At 50.7% G+C, this 18,200-nt stretch overlaps 7 protein-coding genes across 7 annotated transcripts; 4 read left to right on the top strand and 3 right to left on the bottom strand.

The window, feature by feature from the left end:
• Positions 1–806: 806 nt before the first annotated feature.
• ALTATR162_LOCUS2201 (uncharacterized protein) lies at positions 807–2,927 on the top strand (the record flags this gene model as incomplete). The annotated part of the gene is made up of 1 exon (XM_043309803.1): positions 807–2,927. One exon carries the CDS (start codon positions 807–809, stop codon positions 2,925–2,927), a length of 2,121 nt encoding a protein of 706 aa, XP_043165738.1.
• A 103-nt stretch (positions 2,928–3,030) lies between these two features.
• Positions 3,031–3,864, bottom strand: ALTATR162_LOCUS2200 (uncharacterized protein; the record flags this gene model as incomplete). Its single annotated transcript, XM_043309802.1, has 1 exon — positions 3,031–3,864. The coding sequence occupies one exon, from the start codon at positions 3,862–3,864 to the stop codon at positions 3,031–3,033; it is 834 nt and encodes a 277-aa protein (XP_043165737.1).
• Positions 3,865–4,841: 977 nt separating this feature from the next.
• Positions 4,842–6,587, top strand: ALTATR162_LOCUS2199 (uncharacterized protein; the record flags this gene model as incomplete). The annotated part of the gene is made up of 1 exon (XM_043309801.1): positions 4,842–6,587. One exon carries the CDS (start codon positions 4,842–4,844, stop codon positions 6,585–6,587), a length of 1,746 nt encoding a protein of 581 aa, XP_043165736.1.
• Positions 6,588–8,104: 1,517 nt separating this feature from the next.
• ALTATR162_LOCUS2198 (uncharacterized protein) lies at positions 8,105–8,743 on the top strand (the record flags this gene model as incomplete). Its single annotated transcript, XM_043309800.1, has 1 exon — positions 8,105–8,743. The coding sequence occupies one exon, from the start codon at positions 8,105–8,107 to the stop codon at positions 8,741–8,743; it is 639 nt and encodes a 212-aa protein (XP_043165735.1).
• A 523-nt stretch (positions 8,744–9,266) lies between these two features.
• ALTATR162_LOCUS2197 (uncharacterized protein) lies at positions 9,267–11,005 on the top strand (the record flags this gene model as incomplete). The annotated part of the gene is made up of 3 exons (XM_043309799.1): positions 9,267–10,001; positions 10,049–10,767; positions 10,819–11,005. The coding sequence occupies 3 exons, from the start codon at positions 9,267–9,269 to the stop codon at positions 11,003–11,005; spliced, it is 1,641 nt and encodes a 546-aa protein (XP_043165734.1).
• Positions 11,006–14,222: 3,217 nt separating this feature from the next.
• ALTATR162_LOCUS2196 (uncharacterized protein) lies at positions 14,223–15,275 on the bottom strand (the record flags this gene model as incomplete). The annotated part of the gene is made up of 2 exons (XM_043309798.1): positions 14,223–14,724; positions 14,776–15,275. 2 exons carry the CDS (start codon positions 15,273–15,275, stop codon positions 14,223–14,225), a joined length of 1,002 nt encoding a protein of 333 aa, XP_043165733.1.
• Positions 15,276–16,208: 933 nt separating this feature from the next.
• Positions 16,209–17,219, bottom strand: ALTATR162_LOCUS2195 (uncharacterized protein; the record flags this gene model as incomplete). Its single annotated transcript, XM_043309797.1, has 3 exons — positions 16,209–16,929; positions 16,978–17,075; positions 17,124–17,219. 3 exons carry the CDS (start codon positions 17,217–17,219, stop codon positions 16,209–16,211), a joined length of 915 nt encoding a protein of 304 aa, XP_043165732.1.
• Between the last annotated feature and the right edge of the window lie 981 nt (positions 17,220–18,200).

The raw sequence follows: 18,200 nt of genomic DNA, 5'->3' as shown, positions 1-18,200 counted from the left end.
TCGTGTGACGCGCCTGATACCTCTCTGGGTATGCCCGCATGCTATGCTGAAGGCTGACTTATACTGACCTGCTTTGCAAGTATTTTTCCAACTCCGCCACCAATCTTCAAAAGCGAAACACATCATTCCTTTCGACATGCCATATCCAGATTCCTTCGGCGCTCCTGCTCTGCTATCGCCCCGCGACGCTCAAACCCCGCCGTTGTATAGCCTTCCATCGCCATGACGAGCCTCAGCGGCCTCCGAGGCGTTACTCCGTACATAGTCCCAAGGACGACACCTTCTCTGAGAGTCCCATAGATGCTTTTTCAAACAGTCTAGGTGCAGACGCTGCGCAGGACGCCTTTTCGTCCTTGGCAGATATGCTGGAGGATACTGAGGAGGATGCTAGGTTTCGACCACAATTGTCCCGCCAAGCAAGGAAGGCCCAGCGGCCAAGTAGGCCTGCAACAGTCCTGGCGTCCATGAATGGCTCAGCCAGAGATCTTTATTTTACCACACCTCATGGGACTGATTTGTCCTACACTGCGCCACGTCGTTCTTCGCAGAGACGCAAGCCCAAGAACGCGCCTCCCCTCGGCACTGTTCCGCTTCCTGAACCTGTCTCGTTTTACTCGGTCCTTGCCTGTTATCTCCAACATCACACGGCGACACTGGCAGCCGAGTCGGCCTTCTACTATACCCCACTGGAGTCGGAGCTGCTACAAAATCAAGGCTACACAGTGGAAAGCGTACAACGATGGGCTTCTTGTCTTGTGGAACCTCGATCAGTTGTAGCAGCGAAAGCCTTCGAACAGGGGGTCGAGATGCCGCCTCTGTTCCTGCTCTTGCTATTCTTACGTCGCAAGCAGATCAGAGTGTCTGCCCTTGGCATCATCATAAGGCACCTTGATCGTGTTGCGCATTCGGCATCGATAAGCTGGTCCGCACTTAAGATCATCACGGTTCGTCTACTCCGCCATGCGCGCGAACTCTGGCCTGAGTCCATGCCATGGATCGCATCCTTCTTTGTTACTGAAGCAAGCCGCTTACACGACGATACGCCTGGATCCGATTCTATGTCACCTCGTAGACTTTCAGACTTAACTCAGTTCTGCAACAATCTTCTTTTGTTACTATCCCTGCCGGCAAGTTCTCGACCTGTGGTGGCCGCTGTCCACCAAGAAAAGGCTCAGTTCCAGATCCTTCAATACATGGCCAGTAGGACGCCTGCAATAGTAGTGACACGTCTCGGCTTCCGATCCGTAACGCGCAATCAGCTTGCTCATGCCAAGACACCTCAAGAAAGAGAATGGGCTGAGCTCAAAGGGCCTGCCTGGCCTCCATGGAAGGAGAATCGTACAGCAATGGATGAAGATAAAGGCTACGAGTTTGGTGCTTCACGAGCTTCCCGGCTCTTGCACCGTATGTACGAAGCCGGATATAGCGGTCGACTGTGGGAAGATATAGCACAAGTATATGCTGGTTGGGACACAGACTCTAGTCCAACAATACAGACTCGAACGTCTTTACCACATTTCTCCTCGCAACACAACGACGCTAAACAACTTCGTCCTCTACTCTGGGCTGGCCGCATACGAGCGACACGTACGCGTAGGGAAGCCTGGGCATGCTTCCTTTCACAAGAGCTATCTGGACAACCTGCTCATCCCGCGATATATCTCGCAATGTTTGAAAAGTTGTGTCATGCTACAGCAGAAAGGTCGACACGCCCAGAGTTCTCATCTGATGCAGACGGCACTCCAGAAGAAGACAATTCCTATTTGTTACCTGGAGATATGAAAGAAGTCTTACCAGACCCGCTGTCTACGTTACACTACGTATACCTTAGTGAACCTATTCCCGGGTACCGAGAGCTACTTCGACGGATGCAGACCAAACAGGTCAAGCCTAAAAATCGCCTACTTGCCTTTCTCTTGGAGACGTGTCCCGATTTCGATATGGGTCTAGATCTACTGGCCATGGCTAAGAACAGCTTCAAGGGCGGGATAGGCCAAATCCTTGACGGAACCCACAATCAAGGTATTACAGACCAGCCGATCCCGGGTTATCTCCTCAAGGCGATCGTTATATTCTTATGTCGCTATGGCCGCATCGAACATTCACTTCCTAGGGAAATCGAGTTCCTACCCCCGGAACAGCATGCTCTTCATCTCAGGTCGAACCGACAATACTTTGTCGAATATGCGTACATGCTTCTTAGACATCATCGACCGGTTTACCGACCGGCTTGGGCTGTCATCATAGAGAAGCTGGCACGGCAGAAAGGTTTTATGCAAATTGAGAGTGTTGCTCGGTATAGACTCATTTGTGACATCCTTGAGCAGATGGAACAGATCGATCTCGATGTTGACGACGAAGTTTTCCGTCTAGTCTGTACCGCGACCCTGTATGCTGCTCAGGCCGTCCACCAAGGCTTCACTTCTATTGAAGATACGCGGCATGTCCTCTCCACTAGTTCCCCTCGCCTTCGAACGCTCTTCAATACCTTAGTCGGTGCCAATGCCGACATGCAATCACCTACGAGTCTTCAAACTGGTAACGTCGTTCCGCCACATATTCCAGGATCTGCGGAGCTGCATGCCTATGTACGAGCACTAGGTATTCTCCGGGATTACGAAGGCCTTTACTCCTTCACTACCTGGCTCACCAAACATCATGCCGAAGTGACTGCACGCACAGAAGCACAGCGCTCAGGCAGGAGCGTTCTATTCAGGACACTCGTGGCATTGCGATTAGCTGTCGATGGTGGGGGTTCTGAGTCAGGGAACGACTACACATCCGGCGCACCAGAAGACATAGCACTTCTGATCAAGACACAAATCGAGAGTGTCGAACAGTGGGGTGGCTGGCCTGCACAGGAATATGTCGACATGTATATCAAAGGGCATCTGAAATCGGGACATCCTAGCGTTGGAGGACGCTAAACGAATGTACTATATGGGTGGGTTCTATGTTTTTCTCGCTTCTGGTACCCTTTGAATGTATACTAGTCGTGTACATGTATGAGCACGAATAATCAAGCTGTTTTCAATGACTATCTTGAAGATCATCGGATAGTTTTTCCCTCATCCAAGCAGTCACCTCTGCGAAATTCTCTAGCCATTCTAACTCCGCATCTCCACGCGGAAGAACAGGCAAGACTACAGGTGCTCTCCTCGATTGTTCCGCCTGGTAAGCTCGTATGCGGACATTAGGATTGGGCCCATACAAGCTTACGTGCTGTTGCTCCAGCGACCCAGACAGATGCGTCACTGCATTCACCTCTCCTTCTGTACTGTCTTGCGCCCAAGATGGTGCATTTGTGATAACAGCACGACACTTGTCCACGATCTCGGCCGGCGCGACTTGTATATCTGCAGTATTCGCAAGACCCTGGTAGAACAATTCCACCTCGCTCTCGTACGGCACGAGGGCCGGCCATGCGAAGCGAACAATGCTTCCTTCGCTGCGTTTCCACTTCCCATTCTTCGCCTTCCTGATCATCTTCCTTGCTTGCCGGCGCATATGAGTAGGAACATGTTGGGCGTTGAGTGGGTGAGGTGCACGAACCCTAAGATCGAACGGCTCCTTGAGACGAGTAGGATGGGCTTCGTAGATATTCGCCAGGCGGTAAAGCTCCGATGCCAGTGTTTGTGCTCTGAGCAAACGGAACTGTTGGTACATATCGATGAAAGTTACAAGATCATCGATACTGAACGGGGGGTTCTGCGAAAGTTTGCTGTAACTATACCAGACTGCGTCTTTGCGGCCTAATTCAGGAATCTTGGAGAAGATAGTCTTGGCTTGTGGGGGTAGTTGTGGAAGTGTTGGTTCGATAAGACGAGCGTAGTGTTCGTGGAACGCGGACCATGTTGTGACCATGACGATGGAATTTAGTTCCACAAACCAGTTTCTAGCGAATTGATGTTCAACAAAGCGGCCATGAGCCTCACTTTCTCCCGGAGCCCGACTGCGTATGATTGCCTTCCAGTCTTGGTTGCGGTATGACAGGAAATCTCGGCTTAAGTAGCTGAATATATATGGTATATCTTCCTTGCACTTTGGTTGGACGAAACACAGATATCTTACGCTGTCCGAGATGGAGAGCAGTTTTTGCCATGTGCTCCTATCCTCAGCACGGTAGTAATCGCCCCAGGCCGATAGGCTGTTTTCGAGGGACCAAGTGAGACGTGGTCCGGCGCACGAGGATAGCCGGATTAGTTGCGCGAATTCGAGGTCGTCTAATATGTCTCCGTGGAGCTCACAAGGGAGCTTCTCAAGATCTCTCGAAATGCGCTGGAATTTTGCGGTTGCTAGCATGGCTTTTGTCTTCTTTTTGTCCTTGGTAAGGGCTCCTCGTCGTAGGTAGACACGAGCTTTGGAACTCAGATCACGAAATCCTTTTACGTGTACGCTTGCCGTGCTACCGAGGACTTCGTCAATTCTAATTCAAAATCATACAAGATAGTCCTCAATACTTTAAAAAGAAATATGTTTGCGTTTTTCGTTCATCAAAGAGTGCTGCCTGGCGTTCCAAGATTGAGTCACGAAAAGGGCGCTGGTAGCGCAAGGCGCGCCGACTCCACCAAGGTCCATCAACATGATTACCTCGAATCACATCATGAGCGCTCAATCCTCGAGCTACCTCTAGAATCAGGAAGAAGGTAATATTGTATTTGATGCGTTGTCGTAAAAGCTGTTTTTGTTACTGTTTGTTGGTGAGCGTCACTTCGTCGGATCGTGACGCGGATTGCTTTACATCCACCGAGCCATATACCTACCTCCACAGCCGTTCATTCCTAAGAATCGGTGAAGCAAATGCAACTTAACTTTCTACATCGAGAACACTGTCTACTATAATGGCACATTTCTCGCCGCTACAGGCACCACATTTCGCAGCCACCGAGACCCCAGAAGAAATATCCAAACGCTTGCGAGAGGATGAGGCGCTCATCAGCGCTCAAAAGCCGTGTAGTTGGCTAGCTTACCATCTACCGGAGTATGAGACGGAAAGAGGATCAGCTATTGCCGCGTACCTTGCACCGTCTCTTGATTTGAGTCACGACATCAAAAAACTCATCTACGAGAACATCCTCAACAGGATTCGCCGGCACTTGAGGAACAGTGGATCGAATACAACGCCAGATGGAACAGTCCACGAGATGGAAATGGCTGAACACGCACTACTTCCTTCAGAGCTCTCGGCCACCCTAAAAGTCATTGCCCATCTGCAAGAGACCGCTGTAATCCAGCGAGACACCACAGCTGGCACTATCATGGCTTGGTTAGAGGAGCGAGTTGCTCCCGTTCGACGCACAAACTCGGAATTCGTTCCAAACAAGGCAGAAATTCCAAGACCTCCACCGACACCACGCAAGCGTTTGTGTTACATCTGTCGAATGGCTATGACCAACCCATACCCTCCTCAATCGTCCATGTGTATACCCTGTGGATCTTTCAACCACTCTTCTTCGCTGCTTTCAACTCCATCAAGGCTGGTCTTACCAAAAACCTTCACTGCACTTGTTACAGGAGCGAGGGTTAATCTCGGCTACCACACGGCGCTGCGTCTTCTGCGTTGCGGTGCCCAGGTAATCGCCACGACACGGTATCCGCATGATGCTATATTGCGGTATATCGAAGAACCCGACTCGCATATATGGAGGAATAGGTTACGAGTGATAGGTGCAGATTTCAGGTCTGCGAAAGATGCGCATAATTTAGTCCTCGAAACGAAACAATGTCTGAAGCAATGGGCTAACGGAAGGGACGTAAGGTTGTCTGCGTTGATCAACAACGCAGCGCAGACACTCACTGACAGCGTAAAAAAAGAAGAACGTGCTGTGAAGCGAGAGAATGATCTGAGCAGACGTATAACGCACCAGGAATTGTTGATTGAGGGGAGCTACAAATCCAGAGTCCGGGGGCGGGAATTGCCACCGAGACTGGAGAACGCTACCTCGAATAGTTTGCCTACACTAGGCTTTCCAGAAGGGCGAACAGATAACGTAGATACCGCGGACACGCTCGATCTATCGCATGAAACAACCATGCAACTGGAGCCCTACACTAAATCCTCCTGGGTCCAATCCATATCCGAGATACCCTACGAAGATGTCGGTTCCGCTCTATCGGTCAACACATTCGTCCCCTTCATCCTCTGCCGCGAACTGCTCCCCCTAATGGGCTACAGCAAGGTCAACAACAGTACCAACCCTCCTTCTCCTCCTACCAAACCTCAAGGTTACATAATCAACGTCTCCTCTCGCGAAGGCATTTTCGAAACCCACACCTCGTCATCCGCTAAACGAGGTAAACACGTCCACACCAACATGTCCAAAGCCGCACTCAATATGCTCACCGAAACGGAGGCAGAGTCTGCGTGGCGCGGGAAGCGTGTTGCTATGAATACGGTTGACCCCGGGTATATGAGTGCGGCGCCTGAGTATGAAGATGCTTTTGAGGGGGTGAGACCGATTGGCTGGGAGGACGGGGCTGGGAGGGTATTGTGGCCGATTGCTGTTGCGGAAATGGGAGGGAGGGTTGTTTGGGGGAGGTTTCTGAAACATTATGGGGCTGTGGAGGGGGAGGCTGGTAGGGGATGAGGGAGGACAAGGATCGGGGTAGATTGCTGGGAGTGGGAGCAGTATCTGGGATGGGTGACAGTTACTCCAAATGAACAGTGACGTTAATATCTTGCCTGCCTTTCCATCCCTCCGTACCGTTCGCAATATAACTCGGTACCTATCCGTATGTAGAGAATGGTCGATTGAACAGAAGACCCCTAACGTTATCACACTCGAGCCGTACAAGCGGATCCATGGACGGCGACTGGCGGGTACCTGCGCTACTGTTCAGCTGAACTGTTCTGCAGCGTCGTCTTACATATCTTCACGCATCCTTGTATCATCATAAGTGGGTTCGATGGAACATAGTAGTACGCAAAGTATATTATAGTTCTCCGATTCATCTTGGCAGAGAGGGAGACTAAAAAGGATGTTGTAGCCCACAAGATGACTAGTTGGTAGTGTAGTCTAGTATGCGCAACAGTGTTTTCATCTTTTGTCTTCACCATTGGAAGAGTGGTAGCGGGATGCGGAGCAGCAGGATTGATGCAAGGTTCTTTTCCCGTTGTAACAAAAACCGCAAAGCGCTCAGCGTGCAAAGGAGCGGGGCAGAAATTCTGCTCTTGACTCTGACACAGATCTTGACTGTAGTGGTAGTGGGAGCATTGGTTTCGAGGTTAGGATATTACGTGAGTTCCCAAAGAACGATCTCGCAATTCCTAGACTGAGCCTTGACAGACGCCATTCGTTATGTTGGGTACCGGGCTGAGCGTTGTAGGATCTGCGTGGCGTACTTCACCCACATCAACTGACAGAACACATACAGTTAGGATCTGGACTCATTGTAATGCTCAACGACAACACGTCCCATGGCATGTGGGCTGCATACTTTATCGTCTGTGGTGTTGGTGCTGGCTGTGCGATCAGTCTACCGTACACAGCCGTATCAGCCGTCCTGAAGGAAGAAGACATGGTTACTGGTAACGGTAAGTGCTGCTTGCGTCCTACCTATCTCTACCCACCTCACTCTTTGTTGGCGCTTTTGCAATTTGCCTTTCAGCTCGGCGGTGCAGTGAGCCTCTGCATATTTAGTAAATATGTTTTGCAGATGTATATGGATGGGGAGCCGGACGAGAGGTATTGAAGTCTTGATACAGTAATCATAGATCACGAGGCATGATTGCTGCGTCTAAACGGTTAGTGGCCGGAGTAATATAATGGTCACGACGCGTGACGCGGTAAGAGAAGGGTCAGGGTTTAGCTTAAACAGCTCTGCCGAAGCCAGCCCCGCCGAAACGTCAAACGGCAATCGAGCCTCTCTCCAGTTTCCAGCACGCCGCTACGTCAGTTCACTCTGGCGCTGGTAAACGGCCCAGCCGCATTCGCACTCCAATTCGACATACGTTTGCGGAATCGCATTACCTAACATTACACTCTGTTCACTTCGCTAGGCAGCCGTATCGTGGGACCGTACAAGTACAGTACGACAGTTTCTAAAGCACTGGACAAACACACGACTATCAACCACTCGACGAACCGAAATACAAACGTGCACCATGGCATCCTTCTTCGAACAGCTATGGGAGTCCATCTTCATTGCGGGGCCGACGCCCACCCTCCTTATCGCAACAAACGCCTCGTTCGCCGCGCTTCAGGTCCTTCTGTTCGTCATGCTCATTGCGACCTACAGCATACACTTTGTCATCCTCTCGATTCTATGCGGAGGGCTTTGGTGGTCGATTAACTGGTTCGCGACAGAGCTGAAGGCTGCGCAAGCGAAGGAGGAGGAAGCAAAGCGTATCCGAGAAGCTAGAAGGAGCGGTAAAGAGAAGGGTGATGCAGGCGACGATGGAGAGGGAATGGATACAGGCGACGATACTGAAGTGGATACCGAGGTCGAGCAGAAGCAGACTCTCAAGCCCAAGCCGAACCCGCCGCGTGCGCCGCGCCCAGAAACGCAGAGTACCGTATTTGTCGAGAGGCCCGACGGAAGTGAATCGGACAGCCCAGCACAAGCTGCTGCTTCTGCTGGTCGTGGAGGCCCTACCGCTGCGAGTACTACGGGAGCGACGACGAGTCTTGCGGCACCTGTAGAGGATGCGCTGAAGAGAAGGAAAGGAATGGGGGAATCAACTGGCGATATATCAACCGACAGCGAGTGGGACAAGCTGTCCGAGGACTCGGAGGACAGATGAAAGGCAACAGGATGTTGCTAGATGCTATTTATTATTGTTCCGTATGTTTGGATAGTAGACGCGATTAGACTCTGTGGACCTGTACATCGATGTCATCACACGTGAACACGCGCTGCCGCCTTTGTTACCCTGCATATGGAACATCGCTGCTATCAAATTCCTGTTATGAGGTCGCCATGGTCTCCCCTTGCACCATCTTCCCTTTGTGCCTATTCTCTTCGAGTTGTCTGTGTTTGATGCCCAACTATGTCATGCTGGACTGGCTGTGCTTGCCACGCGCCGCACCAGGGCCCTGACTGCCCCGCCATTGATCCAGCATCACCCATCACAGTGCCACAAGCCTCATCTTCATGCAGCGCTGGAAGTAATTTCCAAATATCGCTGATGAGGACGCGTCACCTCCACCCGCACCGGTAGCGGTCCTGCTTGTCGATAAGTTGTTGCCTTGAGGCTCAATTCGCGAATACCCAGGTACCTGTACCTCGTGCCCACCCCGCCGCATCCGCAACACTCACTCTCCACAATGGCTACCATCAACACCCCCGTGAGCCTCCCTGAGGTAACGGAACAAGCTGGGAACTACACATACAATGCGCACATTCCGTTGGCCAACTGGCTGCGCACAGCCAGTACTATGCAGAAAGAGGCCCAAGTCTACGAAGCAGAAGGCAACGACGCGCAAACCTATCTCCTCCTGTATCGACACGCCGATCTCGTCCTTCAGAAGTTACAAGGCCACCCGGACAGAAATAAACCCGAAAATCGGAAAGCGCTGAATGCTGCAACGGCAGCCGTCAGTCGGGACCTGAAGAAGCTCGAGGAAATAGCGCCGCGCATCAAGAAGAGGCACGAGGAACATGAAGAAAGGAGACGGAGACAAAAGGAGGCCCTGAGATCCTTGGAAGGAAATGGCGTTAGGACTCTTCCGCAGGAGTTGGATGGGCTGGCGATTCAAGACCGAGGGTCGAAGAGAAGGTCATTCGATTCTCGACCCACAATCGATGCACGCTCTCTGGAAAACCAATCACTGGCAGCCAGACTAGCGCAGAGGGAGGTGCGGAGGAGAGATACCATTAGAAGAGGTGTGCAACAGCATGGTTTGTCGAAAGAGGAGGAACAGACACGCCATAGTGAAGGCACATGGGACAGCTGGCAGAACGAGCTGGGACAGCAAGGGGGCGATGGAGACGATATTTCAAACCAACTACAAGAAGTCGCAAGGCTTCAACAGAATGGTCACAGGACATCGTATTCCTTGGTAAGCTTCATGCGACAATTTTGTGGCTCATGTGCTGACAGACTCAGCGTCCTGCGTCCCAGTCCGCGTCTCCGTATCACTACCCTACTGTCCCATACAAGACTGCCCAAGATAGATGGTCTGATTCTCAGTCGCGCGGCACAGCGCCTGCGCGACCTCCAAAGGAGCAGATATACAGACAATCCGGAACACCCTCAGCGCCACCACCGTTGCCGCCTAAATCTCTAGCCTCCACATATGATGCCCGGTTCGACCGCTCGCGGCCACCACCTGTCCCAGGCAAGATATCGGAAAGCGCGCCACCTCTACCAAGCAAGATACCCGACCAAAGACCGTTGACTCCTTCCACCGAACTCGACGAGTTCACATTTAAGCCTTCTGCGTTTCTCGAGAATGGCGACCCCCTTCGTCCCGTTTTCCTCCCATCCCAACTTCGCAATCAGTTCCTCGCCGTCGCATCTTCTAACACACGTCTCAACCTCGAAACATGTGGTATGTTGGGTGGAATATTGAAGTCCAATGCCCTCTTCATCACACGGCTCATCATCCCCGAACAAACTAGCACGAGCGACACCTGCGAAACGTTGAACGAAGAGGAGTTATTCGATTACTGCGACAAAGAGGAGTTGATGGTCCTTGGCTGGATTCATACACATCCAACGCAGACCTGCTTTATGAGCAGCAGAGACTTACACACACACGTCGGATATCAGGTCATGATGCCAGAGAGCATCGCAATCGTTTGCGCACCGACAAAACAGCCTAGGTATGCCAATAATCATCTCTGGTCGCATTCAAGATACTGACTATGCTACAGCTGGGGTTGTTTCCGCCTCACCGATCCCCCGGGCAAACAAGCCATTCTCAACTGTAGTCGACCTGGCATCTTTCATCCTCATGACGTAGACAACATCTACACGGAAGCGCTGAAGCCAGGTCATGTAGTCGAACTGACCGACGCACCGTTGGAGATTGTGGACATGAGGCCTAAGAAGAATTTCTAAGGGTCGTCTTCCAACGTGTAAGGGACGATATGATCGCACGAGCAATACCCAACACATGGATATCCTTCACCATGGATGAGCACGCATACTGCATAGCGAGGAGTTTTGGTGCATTTAAGGGCTCTATAGATTCGCCGACGTGTACTGTGGAGGATTACATGTGGCCTACCATGAAGTATCATTGTCCTTGGCGATTATTAGCATCTATTGATGTAGCTTAGGTGTGTCTAGTGAATTTCGAGCATTTATCACTACCGTCCCCTACTTGTTTTAGTCGACTTACCTTGCCGCTGTTCCCTCCTGTCGTTATGCCTGTCGTCTACGCTGAATACTTGCCGTTCAATAGGTCGATCCGGCGAGCGACTGAACACTGTAAAGCTCGCTGCAATGCGCAAATCATCAAGACCATTGACCGATTGCAAAAACATGAAAGAGCAAAATCACTTCACTTCGATCGTTGGTACTGTTGATGGCATGTTACGTCGATACATATGTATTATGCTAATCCTTCCGGTCCTCCCAGCCTCGATGCGAAGAAGCAAGAAATAACTCACTTGGCACTGCATCGGTATGTTCCTCTTGTCTTCAGACGAACACCAAGGAAAAATGATTGCTTTTGCCCTGGTCCACGTGTGAAAAGCAATGCCTGTTCACGCTATATCACCATATCAGTAGTGAACCCAATATTGAACCCAGCCCAACCATCCTTCGCTACTAAGACAACATCGACATCGCGAACAACACACAGTTCACGATCGTCGACGTCATCGCGCAAAGGCGTCAAACAAATCAGTTCGATCCGCCCTGCCCCCTTTAGTCATCTAATGGTATCGGATAAGGACCGTGCCGGTATCCGAACTGAGGACCGATAACTGCCCTCCCCGAAACATTTCGGGAGATCGACAAATCGACAATCGTGTGCATGTAGCGTTCCCTTTCTAGTGCTGTTTCTCTACTTACCCAAGTGATGGTTCGTTGGTTATGCATATTGCATATGCCATGTTTCCAGATATGGACAGGGAATAGTGTCTCGAAACAGGTTTCCGTTTTGCTAGATTCTGGATATAGTCGAGGATAGACTCGATGCAAACTGTCGTATTAGGCCCGTACGAGATTAACGGTTAAGGCTATGGAGGTTTGGTAGCGTGGCTTGTCTGTATCGGAAACAGTTGCGTGGGAACGGAGGGTCGTAAGGCGTTCCATTGGCTTGTGGGATCGCGTCGTGTGCATGGGGGAAAGCCAGGTTTCTCGTGGTGGTCAATGTTCTAGATGGAATTTCGGCTTGAGCCGAAGGATCGTTGGTCTAAGGGGATGTGGATGGAAAAGTGACCGTCGTGCATTGCAGGCGGGTACTGTGGATATATTGGGCGTAGATGCTTCCCGGGCATCGCTCAGGCACGCAAGCGCATGTGATTGAAGGTCTAGCTGAATCCCATCATCTACCGTGTGGCTCAGTCAAGAATCCCATGTCAGCCACCGTGAGCTCAATTCCTCATAGTACAAACATTAAGAGTACTCATTGTGTTCGGCATTGAGATCGGCAAACCTCAGAGAACACCAATATACTTTCGGTACATCTAAGTTAGCCGCATGGCTTTGCTTCTTTTACTTGTTCTTAGTTAGCGAACGGAGCTTAGATATTTTAGCACATGTTGGGCGTGTATCGAAAAGAAAACTTCGCACGTCTGCTGTGGTCGAGCAGAGAAAGTGTATCGAGCCCCTTAGCCTAATTTAGATGCCGCTGTCTGGAATCATTTACTGCGCGAGTATGATGCTGGTGTCGATGCGCATGTGTTGTGATATGCGGGACATGTAATCGGCGATAGAGTGCAAAGTCAGCTACTTACATCGTATTTGGTGGCCTTATCAGTCGTAACGCCGACGGTAGCGGTCGTACGATAATTCCCTTGGTCGGCCGAGGAAATCTTGGAAACATGTGGAAGAGAACTGAAAGATCGACTGGATACGCTCGCGCAACCTCATGTCATCGAATGACTAGGGTGTGAAAGATCCCAGACCTGTGGTACCGAAAAGAGCGACACGCAGCGGGGAAAGGGAGGCTGCACAACTACACTACTTTCAGCGGTTCGGCCAAGGCTTCTCCACAATTCTGATTGGTGCTCGGTGTACTGATCGCATATCCTTTCCCAGGCTCATTCGAGAGAGGCTCTGTTTGACTATGGAGATGGTGTTGATCATCAGCACCGCTCTTGTTATTGTCTACAAGTAGGTCGATGTTTGACGATGCCCAGGTCACGCCGCATCAATGATCCTTACCCGGTACCAGACTTCGCAATTGTTCCCGCTGCACCAACCATCATGTGCAAGCACATGTCGCAACGATGTACAGACAGATGCATACTGACAAGGCGACTAAAAGACGATGCAGGAACATTAGGGAAATGGTGAAATGCGGAGAGAGCTCCAACAAATTCCATAGGATCGGCAACTGCAGTTTGACGTCAAAAGCCGCGTGCTTCAGGTAACCGTCATTTCATTCCGAGGTAAGGATACATATCGCGTTTTACAGGGTCTGTTCAGTATCGCCGCTGATTCATGAATTCGTTCTGTGCGCATTCATGTATCAGTGAGCGTTGGGAGCGCATTGCTGGGCCGCAGAGATTGATTTGTGTTCTTGACCCTAGCATGATATTGTCGACAAGGGGAAGAGCATAGGCCAGTCGCCATCGGAAAAGATGAGATTTGTGTAAGCTTTTCTGACTGGGGTAATTGGAAAACGGATAAACGGCAATAGAGCCTTTATCGCTCACCGGACCCAAAGCTAGACGTTAGGCAGCCGTGAGACCACGTTTGTGTGACGTAGTGCTGTGGGCCAGTTGCCGGAGGTCTGCAGGTCTAGGTCTTCGGACGGGGAAAGCCGAGTCATAACTGTTAGGGCTGGGGTTGGTAAAAGTGCTGAAATGTTGGACTGCTGGACGATGAGCTGCTAGATAGTTAGACCCATCGGGGCTAACAGAGACACGAGCGATACGTGAGTAGAGATAAGGTTTACGTGATTGTGCGCTTGAGCTCAGTATCCAGTGTGATACGGCGATCATCAGCCTCATACAGAATGTGAACGAGAAATATCAAGAGGAAAATTCGCTATCGTGAGTTATGGAGGTGACCAGCGGACGAATCAATGTTATCTTGGTTTGGAGCTAGCTTCTGTTCTTGATAAGGAATAAACATCCTATATAGGCGATTCAAAGAAGACTCAAGCTGACCAGCCGCGGTATACAATCTTAGTGCCGTACTTTTCACCTTTCTTGAGGGTCATCATAGACTTGTACTCGGGAACGTTGATGGCGTTTACGTAGCGGCTCGGTTCGACACAGAAGCCAGCACGGGCGCCCCTGGCAGGCACATCGCCAACAGCAGGTACATCGATATATTTGCCAGTGTAGAACTGGAAGGCTGGTTCAGTCGAATGAATTTCAAGGTGAATCTTGCTCTCTGGGTGGTAGAAAGAAGCGAGTTTTTGCAGAGGCAAGGAGCGAGTGTCAATGGGGATGCTGCTGGGGTCGGTGTTGGCAACGAAGCAGTCGTCGATGTCGGGCTCTTTTTCGCCTAAAGTAAAGGTCTTTTTGGCGCTGACGCCAGGGTACTCTTCAATAGGTCCAGTGGGGATACCTCCATCGTCTACGACTTGGTACTTGTTTGTGATGAGGTTGACTTCTGTTCCAGTGATAGTGGACCCTCCGGATAAGTTGAAGTAGCTATGTACGCTATCAGTACGATATCCATATAAAGTCTGGCGTGGGATTTACCTGTGGTTGGTCATGTTGATTGCAGTCTCTTCGACTTCATCGCCAACCAATTCAGCCTCGTATTCGATGTACAGGACTTCCTGTTGAGCACCGTCCACTTCCTCCTTAGCTTGGACATACCACACGCGTACCTCTACAGTACCAGGGTAGCCCTCTTCGCCATCTTTGCTAATGTATTTGAAAAAGGTGGCCTCCTTTCCATTACGGTCGACTGTAGAGGGTCCTTCAAACTCTCGCTTTCCCCAACCAAGGTTTCCGCCGTGAAGAGAGTTGGGGCCGTTGTTTACTGGTAGCTGGTATGACTTTCCATTGAGGTCGTTGATCTTCGCCTTGGATACGCGGTTGGCGATGCGGCCAATGGTCTCACCAAAGTACGGGGCGTTGTACTGCTTGTACAGCTCTGCAGATGGGAAGCCTTGAACAATGTTCTTTCCGTTCACGGTGAACTTTTGGATGATGGCGCCCAGTGGCAGAAAGGTGAAAGCCTTGGTAGAAGACATGATACGAGCGTCGATGTGACTGATCTAGTTTGGTGATGGGCTAGGCTTGGTACGTCTGATTTAAATCGCTCTGATTAGTTGGATGGCTCAAACGCTATGAACGGCTGTCACTATTCCTGCGCTTTCGTGAGGTCTGATATGGTGTGATGAGGGGTAAACGTTCAGAAGCGGGGCAACTAAAGGACGGCGACTCACTTCAGTTGGCAGTCTAGCCTCGTGTTAATTATTGTCTTTGTCTGGGATGCAGGTGATTGATGTCGGTCAATGGTCCCTTGGATACTCGAGTGTATGGCTGGGACGGAGTGAGTGCGCACCGCAGACCTTAGGTACGTATGCGGCGATTGATTAGCCTAATGAGGATGTGGAGCACTCGTGGACATCCTTTCTGCCGTCGTCACCACGTGAAGTACGGCTGAAGTGTTCACTTGCAAGTACGCAAACGACGCGTCGGACGGCATACCGTATGAGGACTCGGTGCGCTTCGTCTGATGAACATGTGGCAGTGCGGATGAATGCGATGGGGGCGTGGGTCGGTAGGCTGCATTAGTAATCGACAGTCAAAGCGCGCACACTGAAACCCGCAAGCATGGTGATTAACGACATCTTCGACTATGGTACAATTGAGATTTACAGTAACACCACCAATACGATTGCCTCGCTGGTCGGTAATTCAGACCGTAGGCTCTATTCGAAATTGCCGATCCGCGGAGATTCGTCGCAACTACGCCTTGCAGGATAGTTCACGTCATTGTGAACCGTCGAAACGTCGATTGAAGATAAAGGAAAATCGCCAGAAGTTCATTGGAAGCCGGCCGACTAACGCCGATTGCCATGACCGAAACGAACGCCGTGTAGGATTAGAAAGTATCCCAGAACGCTTGAACGCTAAACGAAGAGACGGAGGAAGAAGCGGAGTTAAGTCCGGACCAATAATCATGCGCCAACGGGATTTTGTATGAAACTGCTGAAATCCAGGTCGCTTTGAATGTTCCAGTCTGGCATCATTGGATCGCTCTGACTTATTGAAATGGGATCGACCATCATGTTCTGATCGTAGGCACCGAAGTTGTCGAATCCGTACATGGGCTTGCTGAAGTCTACTGGATCTTCCATCATCATTGTATCGTTCATCCATGGCGCCCGCGACAGTGTCGACGGATCCATAGCAGTGGTGCTCATGAAGGGCGCTTGCACCAATGGTACTTCTTGTTTGACTGGCGAAACCACTTGAGACTGTCGGGGAAATGGGCTATTCATCGGCGGTGTTGGCGGCGCGTTGTGGCGTGCAAACGGGCTGTCGAAAGCAAACGATTTGGTGGTCGGAGTACCGTTATACGATGAGTTCGGTGAAACATGGCCGTGTTCGGAGTCTGAGCTAACGGATGCCCGTCTTCGGGTATAGGGAGCGCCTCCTTCAAGCAGTCTTTGTTGCATGCGAGCGGTGTCTTCTTCGAAGCCCTCGTAATGGTTCTTGTCATCTCCGGACGAGTGTAGAAGATCAAGGCGTTCCAGAATGTCGTGTGTTAATGGGTGGCCGCCTGAAGATTCCTGCAACGGCTGTCCAGGCCAACTCTCGCCCCTCTGTAAGCGATTGTAGAGTTCTCGAAGACCAGCTACTAGTTGTGTTTGTTGCTGTTCCAGCATCTCAACGTATCTACATTTGTTAAACCGAAGACTACTAAAGGAGCAAGGTGTAACGTACCCTTTCGGGTATACTTTGTCTTGTGACTTCTTCCTCTCGCCAAATACACAAATAGCATTGTCGGCTTTGCATCGAGTGCAAGGACTTGATCCGTCGCACTAACATGGTCAGAGAAACATACAAAACAGAGTACAGATCGTACATACTTTTGACTTCTTCAAGCGGCATCGGTCACAGGCTTTGCACACTCGCTTTCTAATGTTGTCCTGTGCCTCCATTGAATCTGACCTATGAGGCGACATGGCGATCGACTTAAGTGGGATCGATGTTGTAAGACGTGAATGGTGTGGCTGATTTAGATTACGAGTCAATGTTGTAGTCGATGAGATGTCTTGATGGTGGAGTAGGGTATTCAAGCACACTTGTGTCGAGAAGTGGAAGTGGAAATTAAGCTCTAAATAAAGTTGTAACCGTCTGTGGGTAGCAAAGCATTATATCTTTTCACGTCAGAGGATAGTCAAGGCGGACGTTCGGCGTTAACCTTGAGCCCATTAGATGCAAAAGCTCAGTAATGAAACTGTAATTATGAAATCCGCCGACCCTGGGCAGCTAAGTACCCCTGTCTTCTTACACATCATCAATCGGCGCACGTACGTTGGATTACATTAGTCGATGTGCAGGGATGCTTGGCTTCTTGCAGGGCGCCAACCGTACAAGGACTGGGCTCATTTGGCGGAGGACTGAAGAAAGCGAGAGCGCGGAGTCGGCCAACGAGCGGACCGTGACCGTGGCCCACGAAACTTGCTATGGAGAAAATTCCGCTTTGTGGCAGAAGAACAGGTGACGTGAATTCGGCGAATACGCGGGCGTAAGTACGCTCGAAAATCTCTCGAGATCGCAGTGCTCGGCTACCGGCAACACGACTTCCACGACCAAAAGCGTGCGGACAAAACGCGCTGCCCGAATCTCCAAGAAGGCGCAATTCCCCAATCATTGGACGCTTTTCCGAGCTCGTCATCAACGTCGACCATGTGCTTCATCAGGTGCAAGGTTTCCCATCACTCCACCTGTCATCATTATGTTCTATCACTAATAACGTTATTTCGACCGCTGTTCTACGAACCGTCAAATACATGCCTCAAGCTTCGGCCGAAGAGAGGCATGACTGGCTGACTGATTTGACAGCCGAGCGATCTCCCTCCTGCTAAAAAATTCGCTCTTTCGGACGTTAGAAACGGCTCGCGGCAACTTCAAGTGACCCGTCCGATCTGAAAGGGGACTGG

This window comes from Alternaria atra, assembly GCF_907166805.1.
Source record: "Alternaria atra isolate CS162 genome assembly, contig: 21, whole genome shotgun sequence".
NCBI lineage: Eukaryota > Fungi > Ascomycota > Dothideomycetes > Pleosporales > Pleosporaceae > Alternaria > Alternaria atra.
The sequence above is the reverse complement of the archived record's forward strand: the minus strand, read 5'-3'. Positions and strand labels throughout refer to the sequence as shown.